Source organism: Cyprinus carpio, chromosome B6 (assembly GCF_018340385.1).
Source record: "Cyprinus carpio isolate SPL01 chromosome B6, ASM1834038v1, whole genome shotgun sequence".
Classification (NCBI taxonomy): domain Eukaryota; kingdom Metazoa; phylum Chordata; class Actinopteri; order Cypriniformes; family Cyprinidae; genus Cyprinus; species Cyprinus carpio.
In genome coordinates this window covers 17,826,876-17,846,070 of record NC_056602.1, presented here as the reverse complement: position 1 = coordinate 17,846,070, position 19,195 = coordinate 17,826,876, and the positions used below count along the sequence as shown (strand labels likewise).

Genomic DNA, 19,195 nt, shown 5'->3' with positions numbered 1-19,195 from the left:
CCAGTTGGTACAAAATGCAGCTGCAAGGCTGTTGACTGGGGCAAAGAAATATGACCATGTCACGCCAAATTTAGCTTTGCTTCACTAGCTTCTGGTCCATTTTAGAGTTGAGTTTAAGATTCTGTTGTTTGTTTTTAATGCTCTTAACCATCAAGCTCCATCTTATCTTAAAGATCTTCTTATCCCTTTGTCATCCACCAGACTTTTAAGATCCGCTGATAGGGCTCTTTTTTGTCCCTCATTCCCATTTGAAAACAAAGGGTGACAGAGCTTTTTTTGTCACTGCCGCCCTTCTGTGGAACCAATTGCCTTTGGACATTCGCCGTGCACCTTCCATTACCATTTTTAAATCGAGGTTGAAAACGTCTCTTCAGCATTTTAATCTCACTTTATTGTTGTTTCATTGTCTGTTTTGTTTGTTTCTTTTTAATTTTTTTCTCTTTTAAATTTATTTTATATTGTTCAGCACTTGAATGTGCACTATAAATAAAATTTACTTTACACAACAGACTGTACCAGATGACCAATTAAGAGCTGACTGGACTCTTCAGAAAGGCAGGCTTTACAAAATCAGGAATCAAAGTGTTTTTTTTTGGTTTTTTTTTTACTTTAAATCATGTGAAATCATTCTAGTAGACCCTAGAAGTTACAAAACTAGAAATGTACATAGATTAAGCTTAGAAAACAAAACTAGGGCTATCTGCTTGTAAGGTCTGACGTCACACATCACATTTACCAGGTCCTAGCTCTATTTCAAATCCCAAAAGAAACAACATATGGTGCTAATATACATTAGAGATGTGCTGTACTACTACTGAATACCATGATCCTTACCTTTATTCTCCTTATCAAAATCTTCTTCTTTTCTAAATCTTTAAAATATTGGTTTCTAGGACACTGTGAGTCCAGAAACTTTAGTGTACACCATGTGTCTTTAAAAGTTATCTTAAATGTGTGCTATAAATAAAAAGTGCTACACATCAAAATCTTCATTTCAAGTCTCACATGAATAGGGTAATTTTAGCGAATAGGGTAACTTATTGAATATTATTGTGGACAATGGGTGGGTGTTGGAGTCAAAAAGGTTGAAAATTATTGATCTTGACATTTATACCTGTAAGTGGTGTTGGGCACATAAATGTCCCTGGCAGGGAATTCCAGGATCTCTTTTGTTGGCCGCACTCGACTATCTGGGTAAGGCTTCACTTGGAGCAGATCAGGTGTCAGGCAATAGTGAGGATTCTCGGGGGCTGGTGAGATGTCAATCTTCAGCTGGGCTGAGGGTATTTAGTAAATCAGTTACATAACTCACTACATTAATGTTAATATGGCCAAAATCTATTGAATAAACATGCTAAAAGAGCTCTACCTGTAATGGGCCTCAGTCTACGCAGCACAGAGGATGGCCGTCTCATGTCAGCTAGGAACTTGTAGAGATCTTCATCACTTAGTCGATCTCCTTCCTAATGTGATATATTAATAAAACATAAAAATTATTCTAATGTCAAAAGCAGGAGTATTTATTAGCTTTAGCGGTCTGACCTATGCAACGACCGTTGACTGAAGGACAGTCAACTTTCAATGAACATGATCAATACTAGGATGTTTTGTTTTTTGAATAACAGCGTGACCTGTTTGAAGAAGTTGGTGACCGTCAGGGTAGCTGGTCTGAAGCTGGTCAAACTGCATGATTCATCTCCGCTGGTGGTTCTCTCCAGCGAACGACGTCCCACAATACTAGAGTTCCTCCGTTCAGACCAAGAGCCTTTCCGTTCTGTGTAATAGTGCAAAATCAAGTAGTTAAAACTTCAGTACTATGAGATCAGATCAAATGCTGTGGTATGGCATTAACAGCCAAAATGAAATATGGGACTAGTATTACTTCATCACTCATTCAAATATTGTTTGGAAAAATTATTTCAAACTAAGTACAAGTACAGGATAAACATGCACAACCATCTGTATCATTTAAAGACTCACCTGACAGCCCCGTCTCCAGCTCTGTGTCTCTCTCTAGGCTGCCGGCACTGTTCACTATATTCATGAGGTGTATGGCCGTCCAGGCAAAGGGCATCCGATAACGCCCTAGTCGCTGACAGAACTGTTCAGACTGACTGCGCAGCTTCTCAAGCTTTTCCTTATTCTGTAGTACCGGAGAAGAGAATATTATAAAAGTAAGTATGCTTGGTTGGATTGATTTAGGTGGTGGTTGGTGATGTATGTATATGTTGTTATTGGTTTATTTTTTTGGCATCTGACTCTTTAAAGACCATGTAAGGCTCTGCACACTCTCCAATGTCTCCCTGCTGAAGCACCTTCTCAAGCTGAAAGCAAACTCAAAACACTCAAATTAAGCAATAAACGAACATCAATGCTAACTTAAAATCAATGCAATGATCATCAAACATGCAACTACAAAAAAAACTGTACACTAAATAAATACATTAATGCCATACCGACTTGAAAACATCAATGCATGAAATAATCTTTTTTTTTAATACATAATTATAAAATATAATATATATAGTTTATATTATCCAGTCTTCAGATTCACACGAGCCTTCAGAATACATTTTAATATGTTGATTTGACGCTCAAGAAATATTTCTTTTTGTTGAACTTAAACTGTTTTTTTATATATATATTTGTGATACATGATACATTTTCAGGATTCATTAATAAAGTTCAAAAGAACAAAATACATATTCTGCTCATGAATAGGGCTCTGAATGTTAAGAATGATGCTGAATGATGTAACCAACCTTGATAACAAGGAAGACGTCTTGTGAAGGGTAGGTGATTGAAAAGACAGCAGAGCGGGCCAGGGTGGAGATAGCAGCAGATGGGATGTGCGGTCGAAGCATGGCCTTTGTTTGCTCAGAGTTCAAATCGAAGTAAAAGTTCTCTGATATCTGAGGATGAAGACAGGAGAATGTTAGGATGTCAGAGGAAGTGCTAAGGAACAAATAAAATCAGGTGACTACTACCCTCTAGTGTTGAAATCAGTTGGCAACATCATGTGACATTTCCTTTACACATAAATGTAACTTGTATTTGAATGTATCTTATGGAAACCCATTGGGTTAAAAAAAATCTAAATTTAATCCCATCACAATTGGTTTTATAAATGCAATTTTAAAAGACACAAAAAAAAGAAAAGAAAGAAAACTATCTTCTGATTTGCACATTTGATGTAATCCATTGTGTATATTTTTATGCCACCATAATTCACTTTAACAGTGAATTAATTGATATTTATTATTTTATATTCTTACATAACTTTTCACTTGTACATCACGCAGGGAATTTTGTTTGAACAGCTTACCCTTTTCTTTTCTTTGATATCATACAAGGCCAAACTTGCAAATATTGGCTCAATTTCTATCTCAAACCTTAAAAGGAAGAAGAGAATCATATCAGTAACGTTGTAATCATTAGCGTTGCATTTCAGTCCACAAAAGCTGTTCCCCACTTACTTCAAGGACAAGCACTTGACAAGAAGCCTTTGACCAAAATGTTCTTTTGGAACATCAGGCACACAGTGACGCTCAATGGGTTCATCCTACATAAAAAAAGATTAAATCAAGTGTTTTGGCAATCCATATCTTTAGACACAATATTGGAAATATTGAAACAAAATGTCATGCTCTACCTCATCCAAAGCAGGATGCAGTGCGAAGAGCTCTCGATGGCGGTTTGACTTGCGCTGGTCCTCATTGTGGTGGTCGATTTCTTCGTTGGGCACTCGATCCAGAAGGTGAGGCAGCAGAGCATCAGGCTGAGAGTTCTTCAGGTCAAATATACTGCAAGCCCAGCTGCCACGTGGAGTGTCATCAATCGACATGGACCTTCGCTTCAGATCATCCTGTGACATGTAAAAGTCAGTGTTTATATTCAGTGAATTCAAAAAGAAACTCAAAGGGATATTGTGCAATTATTCTTCTGGGCTTAAGAAGAAAAAAAAAACTTTACATAACATGCAACAGTAGCAAAGACAGGTTTACCTGATCATCTTGATAGCTGCTGTGATCTGGCAACTCGTCAGACTCAAAAACCTGCTTGGGTAAACCTCTCTGCCTCTCCTTCTGCTTATCCAAAGTGTTGGGATTAAATGCGGTGCCCAACTTGTGGTACCTGTGCATCCAAAATACTTAATTACCTGTGTGCTAATCAGTATACAAAAAGAGACCTAATAAAATGTATTGATTAAATGTTACATCCAAATATCCCCTCATGTATATGCAATGATAAAATATCATTTAAGATTTTTTTATAAATAAATAATAATTGACATGAAAAGCATTTCTATGACATAATTAGGGGTTCAAAAAATAAAAAGGTAAGCCTAAATTATTTTCTTTTTCTTTTTTAGAATTAAGAAACTTATCCCTTTAACAATAGCAAAATAAATGAATGAAAATAAATAAATAAAAATTGACATGGAAAGCATTTTTATGACATAATTAGACATTTAAAAAATAATGCCTTTTTTCTTTTTGAATTAAGAGACTTCTGTTTAATCATAGCAACAAAAAAAAGTGAACACATGTGTTAAGTAATATAAGTATTATGTGAAACTATCACTTTTTTATATTTTATCAGTAAAGAAAAAAATCTGTATTTTATGTAATGAGTATTTTACATAGCAATGTTAAAATTCAGTTCAGTGGTGCTTGGTCACTAATGGATAAAATTACACAAATTCAGTTCACAATTATATGTGAAAATTTGCAGGCTTAAGCTAAACTTTCAACCTTAATGACAGTAATTACTTCACTTCCATTTACTTTTCTCGCAATGACTGGGTAAACATAATCAGTATATGTTTGGATTACTATACATGTTTACAGTAACAACTATTATATGAACTCGCTCAAGATAAGACTTTGGGATTATCAATTAAGAATCACCAAGGAAACTTATTCACAGTAACTTATGAAGGCCCTATAAATATCTAGGAAGCTGCTTGAGTTTGTCTCCTGAGCAGAGCTAAAACCCCCAGCGAAAAGTATCATAAAAGCAGCATGTTGAAGAAAGACTGTAGGCAAAATGCACTTGAATTCCTCTTTGTCATTCATGAGCAGGCCCACACAAAATTTTTGCCTGCGGAAATCCACAGACAGTGTTACAGATACTTCCGCAGGATTGGAACATCTGTTAATCACAAAGAGGCACTAAGAACATAACACTTTCAGCTCCACTTAACACATTTTCCATATTTGAAACCATGCATCAGAACCCCATGTATCAGGAGAAAAGGGCTGTATAAATTCTAAATAGAGAACAGATGTAGTGAAGCATCATACTTGCGGTTAACGATGGCCCAGTCCTCAGTGTAAGACCGGGTGCAGTCTCTAACGTGTGAATCATTCTCACTGGAAAATTATTTAAGAGGAGTAAAATATGTTAAAGCAGTATGCCTGCGTACCATAAGAATAAATAAATGACAGCTGTCATATTTATGTGCAAACAAATATACAAATTCATTTATATGTAAAAAAGGCTTTTAGGCCTATACGACTACTGAGATAATCACAGCATAGAATTAAAAACTGTTCACACAGACAATCTAATTTAGTTTTGTTCAGCAATATCTCTTGAACTATGTACATGCTGGTTTGCAGAGACATACTAATGTATGCCTCAGTTCTTCGAAACAATCCACCCTGAACACACTCACCCCTCCTCGGGCACAGCCTGGCCAAGAGTTCGGCACTCTCTTGGCGTGTAAAGCACTTCAATGTCATCTGGAGGAAACTCGATCAGATCTCTCAGAGGTCCTGACTCTATAAGGGGAGGGTGCGTGATCAAATACTCTTCAAAATCCACTGGCTCTATAGCCTCTGTCAGAGGAATCTGTAGGGAGAAATCCAAAGGGGAACAGAAAGAGAATGTGACCGTTGCTGCTATATTCCAAGAAAGACAGTATCATGATGAAGGGATAGTGGTAAATACTCTTTGAAGTGTCAGACTCTTAGATTTAAGATAGAAAAGTATATTCTCTTTAAAATATAGTACTTACAGCATTGCTAATTGCATTTCCACCCACACTGAGGTTTTTGAGAAGTTGAGGTGAGCCTCCGTACTGACCAGCAATCTGCTTCCTGACCTCAGCCGCTACAGTCCTGGAGAACAAGACAGCATAGGATGCCATTATAATAGAAAACAGATAAGAATCCCATGATCTCACTCTATGAACGAAATACTCAATTACTATAAACACTAATGTTCAAACGTTTGAGATCACTACTTTTTTTTTTTTATAAGTGAATACTTTCACTCAAAAAGGATGCATTAAATTGGTCAAAAGTGACAGTAAAGTCATTATATCACATTACAACATTTTTATTTCAAATAATTACTTTTCTTTTAAACTCGTCGTCAAAGAATTCTGAAAAAAATGCATCACGTTTTTTTAAAAAGAATAAAAATGAATATTAAGCAGCACAACTTTTTTCAACATTGATATTAAGAAGAAAGTTTCTTGAGCACCATATCAGCATATTAGAATTGAGGATCATGTGACACTATGGACAGGAGTAATAATAACTGCTGCAAATTCTGCCAAATTACATTTTAAAATATATTAAAATAGAAAACAACTGTTTGCTGTATTTGAATCAAATATTAAATATATGCTGCCTTTCAAAAACATTATGAACAAAATCATACCAAGCCCAAACTTCTGAACGGTAAACAGCTGAATGCAATGACAACATGGATGCATATAATATTGTTGTCACATGAAGTCAGTGCCATTAAATCATCATGTAGAAAATAATATGGTTATTATTTTGCATACTTTGTATGTAAAAAAATATTTACAAACATGAGCCAACAAATCAGTCAAGAAAGACTTGATTGTTTATATTATTTCCAGATTTTTCATCCCACTGAAAATGGCTTGATAACAGTACAGTACAGCAATACACATCCAGATATTCCAAGCATTCAGAAAACTCCAATCATATCGTATACAGTATACAAACTGCTTACTGCTAAAATGGTACAAGAAGTATGCTATTCCAAATATAGCCAAAGTCTTATGATCTTTTTCTTGGCCCAGGCTTTTGTAAATAACAACAATCTGTGACACATCAAACTAATATAGAGCATACTGAGCTCACAAAAATTATGCACTGGAAAAATGTGCCAACTATTTTCTATATTTTTCATTCATTCAGCAGTTTTAGTTCATGGTTTTGGAAAATATTCTATCTTGTATTTAATCTAATCCAAAATATAAATTGAGATGACCATACACAAATCACACTTGAAAGTACAGGCAAAAAATAAAAATAAAAATACCACCAAGGTTTAAATAAAATAAATGTGTCTGGTTTACAGTAATTTACCAATTTAAAATGTACAGTTTTATCAGAATATCTTTGTTGTAGTATAGTAGTGCACAGGTCAGTCTCTCTTCTAATACATGTAGAATGACGTACACTGAAACAAAAATCTGCCCCCTGTGCCCTTGTTGGTTCTGGAGGGACCTTTATTTAGGCTGGACATTCCTGAAGAGGGAACAGATGATTAGCCCACGCGGATGTGTTGTTTACCAAGGCTCCGGCTAACACCATGACTTTCAGTGCATATTTCACACATCTCTGAAACGGCTTGCTTTTAAGTAAACAGAGCCATGAGAAACAGCTTATGTGACTTTCCAGAGAAGCTTCAGATTTCATCTGAATATCTAATTAGCAATTCATTCACTAAAAAGAGGGGAACTTCAAGATTTTTAGAGCTTTCAGTTTTGCTTTGTGTAAAATATAATTAGATAGACACTGACTTTTCTGGGGCTTTTTGGATTCTATATTATGGGTAATACCTACTGTATACTGTCTTATGAATAAAACAAAACACATAGCTATTTTCTTTGATCATATCAATAAACACTTTTTTTTTTTTTTTTTTTTGGATAAGTTACAAGTAACGATTGGAATCATGGCCCCAGGTGCCATGAAGTCTATACTGAGCTGATCTAATCATCCTATTACACGTCACTGAGAAGACAACAGCATTTTCAAGCATCGGGGAAACAGCAAGACTGTGGAAACCACCAGGGATCCTAAAAGGTCACTTCCTTTTTTTAAATCCTTAAACGGTCTAATCTCTAACTTAACATCACAAAGGAATTCTCGACAGAAAAGATATGTTTTTGAGCCAATGATGAGACTTAATTATAGTCTACTGTGATAACCTAGGGCCCCTGCTCCACAAATTGTGGGCCACTAGCCAAAATCTGAACGGATCTAAACATTAATCACACGGTGTCATTACAGGGAAAAGTATCTGCTTGAAATTTAATCATACACTGTATTACAAGCCATTCTGGATCTCAGTCTGAAATAGTCTTAAAGGCTTTAAAATAGCTGCATGACTACAACAGCAATGCAAACAATCAATATCATGCAAGAAATCCTGAACCCTTCTCAGTTAATGGTGTTCTCCATAATACACCAGAAATGATTAGGCATAATTATTACTCATGATCTCCAGGCTTAAGGTCATTGTTTACATTTTTTTTTCAGTTTCGTTATTTACTTCTGAGTTTAACATCATCGTCTTGTAATCAAAGCCGTTGTGCACTAACCATATACTATATGACTGTATATTGACTACTACACTAATGTATACCATATGCTTGCATACTGACAGTTTAACAATTCATGATCAACCCGATGTGTCAGTATGTCAAGCCATCGTCTCACAAACAATAAACCCTGCATTTCATTGATTCCCCCTCGTCTGCATCGTTAAATCCCTAGATGGGTTTAACAAAAGGCGCATTTATGGATTATAGACCCATGGATAAAGTCTGATTTTAATGCACAGAAGCACAAAGGCGTCATACTGCTGTCTTGCAGCTTAGGGTGGGTCACTCGGGCATCTCTATGGATGTGCTTCAAAACCTAGTAAGGTATCTACCTAGACGGCATTCCAAACGCGCCTATTAGACCAAAACGTGTAGTCTGGGTAGGCAGCTCACTAGGATTTGAGACACAGCCTATAAACTCAGCGTCTGCTCCAGCTAACTCAATGCCTAGGCCTTATTTGGGAAAGACTGGCACGCTCGCCAGCTGCATCAGGCAGCAGACAAAGAATGGTCGCAGGCCGCTGGGAGAATATATTTAAACGAAATAGCTTGGAAGTGCGTTAGATATCCTTACCTGCTGATTTTCTGGGCAAATGCGCGGCGCTCAGCCATGACTGTAGCCGCTGAGTGCTCGAGTAACTCCAGCGCTCCAGCCGCGATATTCCTTCCCCTCCCGTACCCGTATTTTCACAAGCCCCGCCTCCTGAAGCCTAGATTAAGTCTGTGATTGGACAGTTGAGAAGTCACTCATAAAGCCGTAGTAACCATAATAAACAGAGAGAAAGCCGGGGGCGGGACTTGTCGGAATACGGCTGGGGAAAATAACCAGGGGGCAAGGAAGTCGACCGTAAGTTGAAGTCGGCCGCGTGCCGCCATCTTGTAGCAGAACTTCACTTGCGTTAGCATCCCATTGACTCCCATTCACTTTTGCGTCACTTTGACAGCGAATAACTTTACATCTGAGGCGTTTAAAGACTCCATTTGTCCATTATTTATTTCTAAAGATACACGACAATGTATAAAGGGCTCCATTACCTTCTATGTTACATTATGGCCCCGTAGAAACAGTTTTTGTAAAAAATAGGCTAACGATTGCGTCATAACCACTCGACTCTCTGTCGCACAGTAGAGAAATTACCGTACAGACAGGAGGAGAAGCTCGCAGGCAATCGGGGAGACGTCAAGAGATATGGCGTACTGGCGTTACATCTTTAAAATACTATACAAAATAATTAATCAGAATACTTACTCCTGCTCACTCAGGCCAAAGAACTCCCCGCTCGAGCTCGCCGTCTCTGCAAGATTAACGATGGCAGTTTGCACGCACAGCTACTAGAAGGTTTACATCTGTCAGACAGGTTGCTGACGTCATCAAGCTTAGTTTGAGTCTGCGCGTCAGAAACGGAAGTTCTAAAAATCGCTAAAAACGGGCTTCACTTGTCTCAATTGAGTTCCAATGGGGTCGCTGTGTCCATTTCTTTTACTGTCTATGAAAATAACGCGCTCCAGACGCACAAGAGAGGTGAGAACGTACCGTAAAGCCGGAAAAATAAACGCACACCATCTTTCGGTCTTTTGGGATCGTGGGTTGGAGTCTTCCCAGTGATTCATATCCTGTGCGTACAATAGAGGGCTCTTTTACAGGAAGCTATCTGTGTAGGGAAAAGTGTGAAATGCATCCGTTAACACTTCCACCAGTCGTGTAATCTGTAGACAATGACAGCTTTATTGGTGTATAAACACATCGGGTTTGTAATAGTGGTTGTTCCATTTTGACTCTTCTGATCATAAATAATATAATGATATTTCGTAAAAAGCAAAATAATGCTTATAATGTGCAGAAAACCTTAAGTAATAGACAAATTTCACAAAACCGGTTCAAAAAACAATGTCAAACCACTGTCAAACTCATAAAAGACAAATAACAAACGTCTTACAAATAAAGACACACTGTAAATATTATTTCTTGCTACTTAATTGTATGACAGTTTTATCAGTATGCTGATTAAGTTGGTCTTAATAAATGTTATTTTATTATAACATAAAAAAAACTTTCCAGCCGAGAGATGAAATTGATTTTAAAAGTATATATATAATTTATTATTATTATTATTATTATTATTATTATTATTATTATTATTAAAAAAAATTGTACAGTTCTTTAGAAAGAATAATTCAAAAGAACCGTTTAGTGGAAATGAGTCAGACCGGAGCCGTAGAGAGATGGCTCTGAGTCAGATGTCCTATCACTATCGTGACAGCGCCAGACGGGAGAATATCTGAAATACCGCGAGATCGAACGAGATGGCCGCTTCCTCAAAATGTAAACAGAAGTGAGTAGATGCACAGTGAGATAAGTATAACAAGACATGCGAGCAGGTATGTTTTAAAGTTTATATTTAATTGTTTAATTGCTTATTTTACAAAGCATTCGCCACTTGTTTGCATTTACGCTTATTGTTGGCAGTTTTGTAAACTGAACAAGTTTGCTGATTAATTAGCATGCTAAGTTAGTCAGCCATTAACAGTTATCTTGAGATGCATTTCTGTTAATGTTATGTTAAAATTCTTGCCAGTGATTTGATGGTTATTTCATATGCAACGTTATCGCATTAATGCTTGTGGTGGAAATGTCATCTAAGCATTAAAGAAAGTAAAATCAATGGCATGTTTCCAAGTACGATGGAAGTTAACTTGTTTTGGCCGTACTGAAAACTTTTCACAGAAACTCCATCGTATGTGTTGTGATGGGTTCTGCTCCGTGGCTGTTCAAATGGAGACTAAAGGGACCGACGAGGTGGAGAAACTGAAGTCCAAGGTTATGTCAGCATGGCACAATGTGAAATATAGTACGTAACGAGAGATCTTACATGTCACTAGGATGTTAACGTGTTAATTTCCGGTTCATCTGACAGTCTTTCACATGTCACAAAATTGACATACCTGTACACGTGACTAATCATGAAGTGTTTTTAACCCTTCAGGTTGGGCTCTTAAGTCAAAAACTGCCTTCAGCCGTAATTCTCCTGTTTTCTTGTTGGGGAAATGCTACCACTTCAAGGCTGTGGGTAAGATGATTTACACAGAACGTTTAAACCGATTTGATAATCTGTCAAATCGCTTCACAAAGTTTTATTTGTGTATATTAAATTTATGTTTAATATTTAATATATCTTGCATTTTAAAATAAAATTTACCCACTAATATTCTAGGTGTATAATGGAATGTTTATGCTAACTGTTGTCCTCAGATGATGAAAGCCCTACTGAGAGTTGCACTGCCGAGGCATTAGATGACGATATTGTAACAGGTAATGTTGATGGATTTCGCAAGGACTTCACCTCACGAGTTTGGCTGACCTATCGAGAAGAGTTTCCTGCTCTTCCTGGCTCCACCATCACCTCAGACTGTGGGTGGGGTTGTACACTCCGGGCAGGGCAGATGATCTTGGCCCAGGCTCTCTTGCTTCACATCTTGGGTAGAGGTGAGATCGGGTCATATGTGTATAATGTATGTATTTCTATGTGACATTGAAAATGTATTCACCGGCAGGCCTTCCTAAACATAGATAAGTTAGTTTCATCATTAGAACAGATTTAGAGAAATTTAGCATTACGTTACTTGCTCACCAGAGAATAGGTGCTGTCAGAAAGTGTCCAAACAACAGATAAAAGCATGATTCCAGTCCATTATTAACATCTTGTGAAGTGAAAAGCTGTGTGTTTGTAAGAAACATCCATCATTATGACATTTAGAGTCCTTAATGACCATCCTTAAAGTCCATCCTATGTTTTCTTCTCACCAAAATATTTGTTTAGAACTGTTCGCATGTTATCCATGCTTGATCTGTGCATATACTTCTCTCCTAATTCAGACGAAACTACTTTTTTACTGGAGAAAGCAATATTATGGATAGAGGACTCAAATTTTAGTTAAAATGTCTTAATGATGAATTTATTATTGTTACAAACATACAGCTTTTTGCTTAACAAGGTGTTTGATTGGATGGACTAGAGTCATGTGGATTACTTCATTTTTCACATTTTTATTTTTGGCCAAACAATTTGTTTAAACAGTAGAATTTAAAAAAAAAAAAGAATATAACAGTTTTCATATGAAAACAGTCAATGTGAGAGCTGCAAAAACCATTCTGAGGTGTTTGTTGCTTAAATCTAAGAAGCCGAAGTTTTCATCTCCTCATTTGCATACTGAAATTGTGTATTAATTTTTCATTTCAGAGGTTGGGTATTTCAGTGTCAGAGGTTGTCACTCTCTAATGAATGAGTTCTCATATGATTGACGGAGGGCAGTTTTGTGTAATATGGTGAACAGGCCACGACATTTGCCAGTTTAATACCTTCATTCAAAAAACAACATTGAAGCGTCATCCAGAGCCCACGTCTATAATGAAATATGTCATTATAGAAATATCTGTCTATAAAGAGGCTAATGGCTAATAAAATATACTTATTAGCCAATTACAGGCCTTGACAAGTAGCAAGGTCATTGCCTTATGGCCCCACAGCCAGGTCCGGCACCTTTATGACCCTCAGCACTTGTACTTACACCATTTCAGACACCCACTCTGTTTGTGAGGATAAAATGTAATAAAAGTGAAATACTGACTAAGCTGAGTATCGTAATTGGACTTTTGTTCTTAAAGCACAAGCCCCACTGTCTATTTAAAAGTCAAATTTAAATATGTCTGTCACTCTGAAATCTAGGACAAACTTTTAGGACTTCTGAAAGACTTCTGCTCCATTGTTTCTTACTGCATTGTTTCTTAATAGATATCATTTGTAAGGTAATTATGAAAATAAAGATTATAATTACACTACTGGTCAAAAGTGTGGAATCATTTACGTTGGTGATGTTTTTGAAAGACAGGAATTATGCTGACTATGGCTCCATTTATTTGATGAAGAATATACTAAAAACAGTAATATTATGAAGTATTATTAGAATTGAAAATATAACGCTTTTCATTTTAAAATATAATTTATTCATGTGATGGCAGAGCTGAATTTTCAGCAGCCATTTCTCCAGTCTTCAGTGTCACATGATCCTTTAAATACACTTTTTAAAACATTCTCTATCACCAGACTGGACCTGGTCAGAAGCACTGACCTTAGAGCCTCTGGACACAGAGACATGGACCAGCAGTGCAGCACGAAGACTGGTGTCCACATTAGAGGCCTCCATTCAGGGGGAAAGAGCGCAGGTCACCCAGCCTATCTGTGCTGCTGCTCAAGGAGGGGCTGAGGAGGCTGACTCGTACCTGCAAGAGGCATATCACCGGACCATTGTGTCCTGGTTTGGGGACGCACCCTCAACACAGCTGGGCATCCACAGACTAGTGCAGCTAGGAATGGCATCTGGAAAACGAGCAGGAGATTGGTACGGCCCAGCAGTGGTGGCACACATACTCCGGTAAAAAGTGCATTATTTTATGTTACTCATTCCTCATTATGATGATTGTCAAATATCTCTCTTACCCTGTCACTCTTCTCTTTCCCTCAGAAAAGCTGTTGATGAAGCAGTAGATGCAAGGCTGAAAGGGATAAGCGTTTATGTTGCACAGGACTGCACCGGTATGAAAAATCTAAATCTAAAATCTTTCACGGAACAACAACAGAAGGGCAAATATGATTAACAGAAGACTTCCAAAATTTACTAAAATTGAAACTAATTTGTATTTGAAAGCAATTTTGTGCTTCTTTAGAGATTCTATATACAGTATAAATTATCTTCTCTATATATGATTGTTAAATTTAGTCAACAAATCTGAAACAAAAATGTACATTTAATATAAGCTTCATAAAAAATTACATTAAGCATATTTTTGGACAATACTGTATTGTTTATAAAAAATGTATGTCTGTGGAGGAGGGACAAAAAAAATACAAAAAAAAAAAATATATATATACACACACACACATACACACACACATTGGCGTTCAAAAGTTTGGGATCGGTAAGACTTGTAATGTTTTTTAAAGAAGTCTCTTCTGCTCAAAACATAAAAAATCATTCTGATCCCAAACTTTTGAACGGTAGTGTGTGTGTGTGTCTGTATATATATATTTAATAAATGCTGTTCTTTTGAACATCATGATTTATCCTGAGGTCCTGCAAAAAAAAATGTATCATGGTTTTCAGAAAAATTATTGAGCAGCGCAACCATTTTCAACTGTAAAATAAAATAAAATAAAAGGCTTCTTGTACACCAAATCAACACTTTGGATTTATGGCTGCTGAAATTCAGCTTTGCCATCACAGGAGTAAATTACATTTTAAAATATATTAAAATATAAGATGTTACAATATGACCATTTTCATTATATTTTTAATCAAATAAACCATAAGACATTTCTTACATAAACATTTAAAAAAATCTTACCTACCCTAAACTTTTGAATAAAAGTATAATATACTTTTTTTTTTAAAATCCCAATTGGAACAAACTTACCCAAACGTAATATTCCATAATATAAGATAACTAACAAACATCATACAATTGTAGATTAATCATGTACTGACACAAGTACACTTAAATTTAGTAACAGCTGTATTTGTCCCACTCACCAGAGAGAGGGACAGACAAAGGACCTGTTTTTGACCTCTGTTATTGACTGTCTTCAGTGTACAGTGCTGATGTTATCGATAGCCATTCAGGGCAGACGGGCAGCCACAGTGATCCTCAGGGACTCAATTCTGGAGCTGCCCCTGATAGTAGAGCTGTCATCCTCCTCATTCCTGTGAGACTCGGCGGAGAGAAAATCAACCCAGAATACTTGAGCTTTGTCAAGGTGAGGCTTTGGAAACCACCCTTCTACAACTACAAATTAGATTATACAATGACAAAGAGAAAAATATTTGTTAAAGATCTGGCTATCGATTTCAGTACTGTGATCTTAACAACTCTCTTTTTCTTTTCACTAGAGCATATTAAGCTTAGAGTACTGTATCGGCATCATCGGCGGGAAGCCTAAACAGGCCTACTATTTTGTTGGATTTCAAGGTTAGTCTTTCATGGGAGACTAAGTAAATGAATGCATGCAAAGAGAAGGCCAGCGGCCATCAGAGAAGCTTATTTTATTTTTCCCGAACCCATCAAAAATGCTTCGCCATTCATCATGCGAGGGTACCTGAAATAGCGGGCTTTTTCCATTTACATAAGCAGCTTGCATAGATTTCAGAGCTACCCAGAGTAGCCCACTCTCCATCACCTTCAGTAGCCAGTGGAAACCTTCAGTTGTACATGTAGGTAGTCAATATTTACCCATTTACATTTTAGCAATTTGAAATACACTCCTGAATGACAAGCAATACATTCTCCCTGCCAGCTTCAGCCTGCCGTCTCCATTCATCCTATGCAAATGATCTAATATAATTGCATGTTTGTAAAAGTAATTTCTCTACACCAAAATTAAATGACAGCCCGCTTTGCGGCATAAAGAATGTGCTTGTATAACCAGATTCGATTACGCAGCGTGTTTAGGAAAGACCAAAAAAATTCTCACGTTTGATTGTTTGAAGCGCTGCGGAGGTGGGTGACTTTGAGCTGCTCTGCATAGAAATTGGGCAAGGATATGCATTATAATAATCACTGTGTTTTTTGAATAACTTGTCTTTTGTTTTGTCCTTGCAGATGACAGCTTGATTTACATGGATCCTCATTACTGTCAGTCTTTTGTGGATGTCAGCACAAGCGATTTCCCTCTGCAGGTAATGTGGAATTACAAAAAGCTGACCGCCGCACAGTGATGTGAATTTAATAGTTTTTGTACTTAAGGGGATGAATCTGAAAGTAGACCTCCACACTCAATTACCGAACACAAGAGATTTACACATTGTTCTGTACTTTGTATCAGCTCCAGCATATTTTATATAGCTCCAACGATTTTATATTTCAGCATCATAACTTATTTTTACGCTTTTGTGTGCTGTAGAAAGTGGCCTGGCGAAAGACAGAAATATTGGGCCATACTTTTAGCTCAGCTGTCTAAGCCTTTAAGATCTCAGGCAGAATTTAACATTTGTCAAAAAATGTGTCAGAAAGGAAAATCTTTCATTTCTGCAATCTGGTTGTTTCGCGTGAACATGCACACATCGTTGGAGACAGATATTATGGACAAAAATGTCTAATACTTTAGTTGTGCATTTCTCATAAACAGAAATAAATGGCTTATTTTGACTCATTTTAAAGGATTTTTTTCTTCTTTAAAGTCTTTTCATTGCCCATCACCAAAGAAAATGCCTTTCAGTAAAATGGATCCAAGCTGTACGATTGGATTCTACTCAAAAAATGTCGAACACTATGAAAGGATTAGCAACGAGCTGTCAAAGGTGGGTAAATCTTTTAAACACCTTTCAGTTTTGATGAAAAATGCCACATTAACTTTAATTTTAAAATGACAAAAAACTGTCCAAAAAAACCTAACAGGAAACTATTACCATTGTAAGCTGGAAAAAGGCTGTTATTTAAATGTCTGTCAGCAGGTGGCAGCATTTAACTACGTAATTGGAAACTGTCCGACTGTCATGTGTCCAGCATAGACTACTGTGAGGGGAAAATGTTGTATAGTTTTGTCCTTCTGTATTATAAGTGAGAATCTGCCATATCTACCTTTGAATTAAAAAAAAATTCTAAAGGTTGATTAACTGTGTTTATTAATGTGACAGATATTGCAGCCTTCATTGAAAGAGAAGTACCCTGCATTCACCTTTATGAAGGGACACAGGAAGGATTATGAACTTTCGGTTGCTGTAGAAAAGCGAGAATGGCCTTTCATCAGGGACACAAGGAAAGCAGGGACAACTTCGGGAGACTTTGTCCTGCTCTGATTCTTCAAGCCAGTAACCCAAAACCAAGTGATACACCACAAATCAAGACTGGATCAGTCTGTATTTACACTGTGGGTCTAAACTATATGACGTTCATGTCATTTCAGAAAAAGCCCATTTTAAAAAAGACCAAAAGCAGTGCATGCATAGCTTCACAGAGTTGACCGTTTCACGGAATCAATTCTGATATCAACACATCTGTTTGTGCATGAAAGCAAAGTTTGATACAGAGATTGCTTCATGCATATGGTCCTGACCACCATCCACATTCGATTTGATTTCAGTTATATTTACAACCTAAACCTGCAAACATTTCAGTGTGCTCGTATAAATCCAATGGACATGTGTAGCCAATACATGTATTTTAATTTTTTTAAACAAAAAAGTTATCGTGAAATCATGTTTAATTTCTCTGGGTACATGTAGTTAATTTTTTCTTAAACACCTATATAGTCTACTTTTGGAAATTTATACATGATGTAGTGATTTAGCTCCACAGAACTTAATATTTTATTGTGACATGTTTTATGTTGTTAAATGGGAGGATAATGTGCCTTCACAAGCGAGTAGAAAACACTGTATCACATATATCTAAATACAGAGCCTAAATAACTCTTAAATGATTTTTAAAAAGCCCTTTCTGCCACCAGCTTTATAAGAAATATTAAACCATAGCTCATTGATATACACATAACCTGTGCTTAATATAAGATTAAGTACAGTAATGTTAACAACAAACATATTGGTATAATGCCAATATGTGAAAGGATCAGTCCTTCCTTGGTAGCTCAGCGTGTCATTTTTAAAGGTGTAATAGAAAACATAAACAAGTATGAATCGAGGAGTAATTTATTATTAAATTATGCCTTATTTATATAACTTCAGGTTTTTTCTTGGTGATATAATTTTAACAAAATTGTCAACATGATGATATTGTACTGCCATATCAATTGTTGTGATTAACTTTCTTTTTTGTTAGAAACACCTATGAAACCAAAGCCTTCTGCAATGAACAGACCTGTAACACTAGCTCTAAAGCTGATGTTACATGGGACAACTTGTATGATCAGTGTTCGTTGGGCACTTTCCCACTGAGAATGGGTAACAAAGTTCTATCTGGATACTTTAGATCAGTCATGGGCCATGTGCCTCACCTCAACATTAACCAAAGTTGCTCAGCAACATTGCTTCAAAAAGTTGCTCCGTGTATCATCATCAGCCTAACACAGTGTTCACATATTGTGTTTAACCAGCGTAAGTGTGTTTTCTGTTGTTTGTGCAAACCTATTAATTCCACCATTTCTCTATTTGAAGGGTTTTGTAATTCACCACAGTGTGTTGTAATACCATACCTTAATTGCCAAAATCATTTGCACAGTGAACATTTCAGTTTTATAATTGCTAATTTCAGAATTGTACAATAAATCTAATATGGTTAAAAAAAAAGTGTTTCTACTCATTTGTCTGTATATGATTTCTTTTAAGTTCTTCCTCTTACATTCCTTACTGTACAGCAAATTTGTTATTGACCTATTTTCAATCTATTAACTCATCTTCCTCTAGAAACACTGCAAATGAAAATGACTCGCACTTGTTAACTCCTTTTCATAACCCATTCAGGCAAACGGAACGAATCTGTATCTGCTGATTATGTCATTTTCCGCGGGAAAGAAAATATCCTTTTGTTGGACTCAATGTTGCCATGGTTAATTCCTCTGTTTCTGTTCCGTTTGAGCAATGCTTGTGCTA

At 36.6% G+C, this 19,195-nt stretch overlaps 2 protein-coding genes across 7 annotated transcripts in view; one reads left to right on the top strand and one right to left on the bottom strand.

Annotated features, from left to right (window-relative positions):
* LOC109092740 (dedicator of cytokinesis protein 7-like) overlaps positions 1 to 9,328 on the bottom strand; it is a 46,868-nt gene extending 37,540 nt beyond the window's left edge. For all 6 annotated transcript variants that reach the window (XM_042725994.1, XM_042725997.1, XM_042725995.1 and 3 more), the window contains exons 1-14: positions 9,174 to 9,328; positions 6,023 to 6,125; positions 5,681 to 5,856; positions 5,307 to 5,375; positions 4,005 to 4,134; positions 3,653 to 3,865; positions 3,477 to 3,562; positions 3,326 to 3,392; positions 2,763 to 2,912; positions 2,246 to 2,324; positions 1,981 to 2,145; positions 1,632 to 1,774; positions 1,370 to 1,463; positions 1,115 to 1,277 (exon numbers count right to left, since the gene is read on the bottom strand). In XM_042725994.1, coding sequence (XP_042581928.1) covers positions 1,115 to 1,277; positions 1,370 to 1,463; positions 1,632 to 1,774; positions 1,981 to 2,145; positions 2,246 to 2,324; positions 2,763 to 2,912; positions 3,326 to 3,392; positions 3,477 to 3,562; positions 3,653 to 3,865; positions 4,005 to 4,134; positions 5,307 to 5,375; positions 5,681 to 5,856; positions 6,023 to 6,125; positions 9,174 to 9,211 — 1,676 coding nt within the window. In that variant the 5' untranslated portion in view covers positions 9,212 to 9,328. The remainder of the gene's footprint in view (positions 1 to 1,114; positions 1,278 to 1,369; positions 1,464 to 1,631; positions 1,775 to 1,980; positions 2,146 to 2,245; positions 2,325 to 2,762; positions 2,913 to 3,325; positions 3,393 to 3,476; positions 3,563 to 3,652; positions 3,866 to 4,004; positions 4,135 to 5,306; positions 5,376 to 5,680; positions 5,857 to 6,022; positions 6,126 to 9,173) is intronic.
* Positions 9,329 to 10,825: 1,497 nt separating this feature from the next.
* LOC109085276 (cysteine protease ATG4C-like) lies at positions 10,826 to 18,892 on the top strand. The gene is made up of 11 exons (XM_042725991.1): positions 10,826 to 10,978; positions 11,325 to 11,448; positions 11,584 to 11,667; positions 11,850 to 12,083; positions 13,702 to 14,029; positions 14,120 to 14,190; positions 15,242 to 15,408; positions 15,542 to 15,620; positions 16,251 to 16,327; positions 16,829 to 16,948; positions 17,285 to 18,892. The coding sequence occupies exons 2-11, from the start codon at positions 11,337 to 11,339 to the stop codon at positions 17,444 to 17,446; spliced, it is 1,434 nt and encodes a 477-aa protein (XP_042581925.1). The 5' UTR covers positions 10,826 to 10,978; positions 11,325 to 11,336; the 3' UTR covers positions 17,447 to 18,892.
* Positions 18,893 to 19,195: the final 303 nt, after the last annotated feature.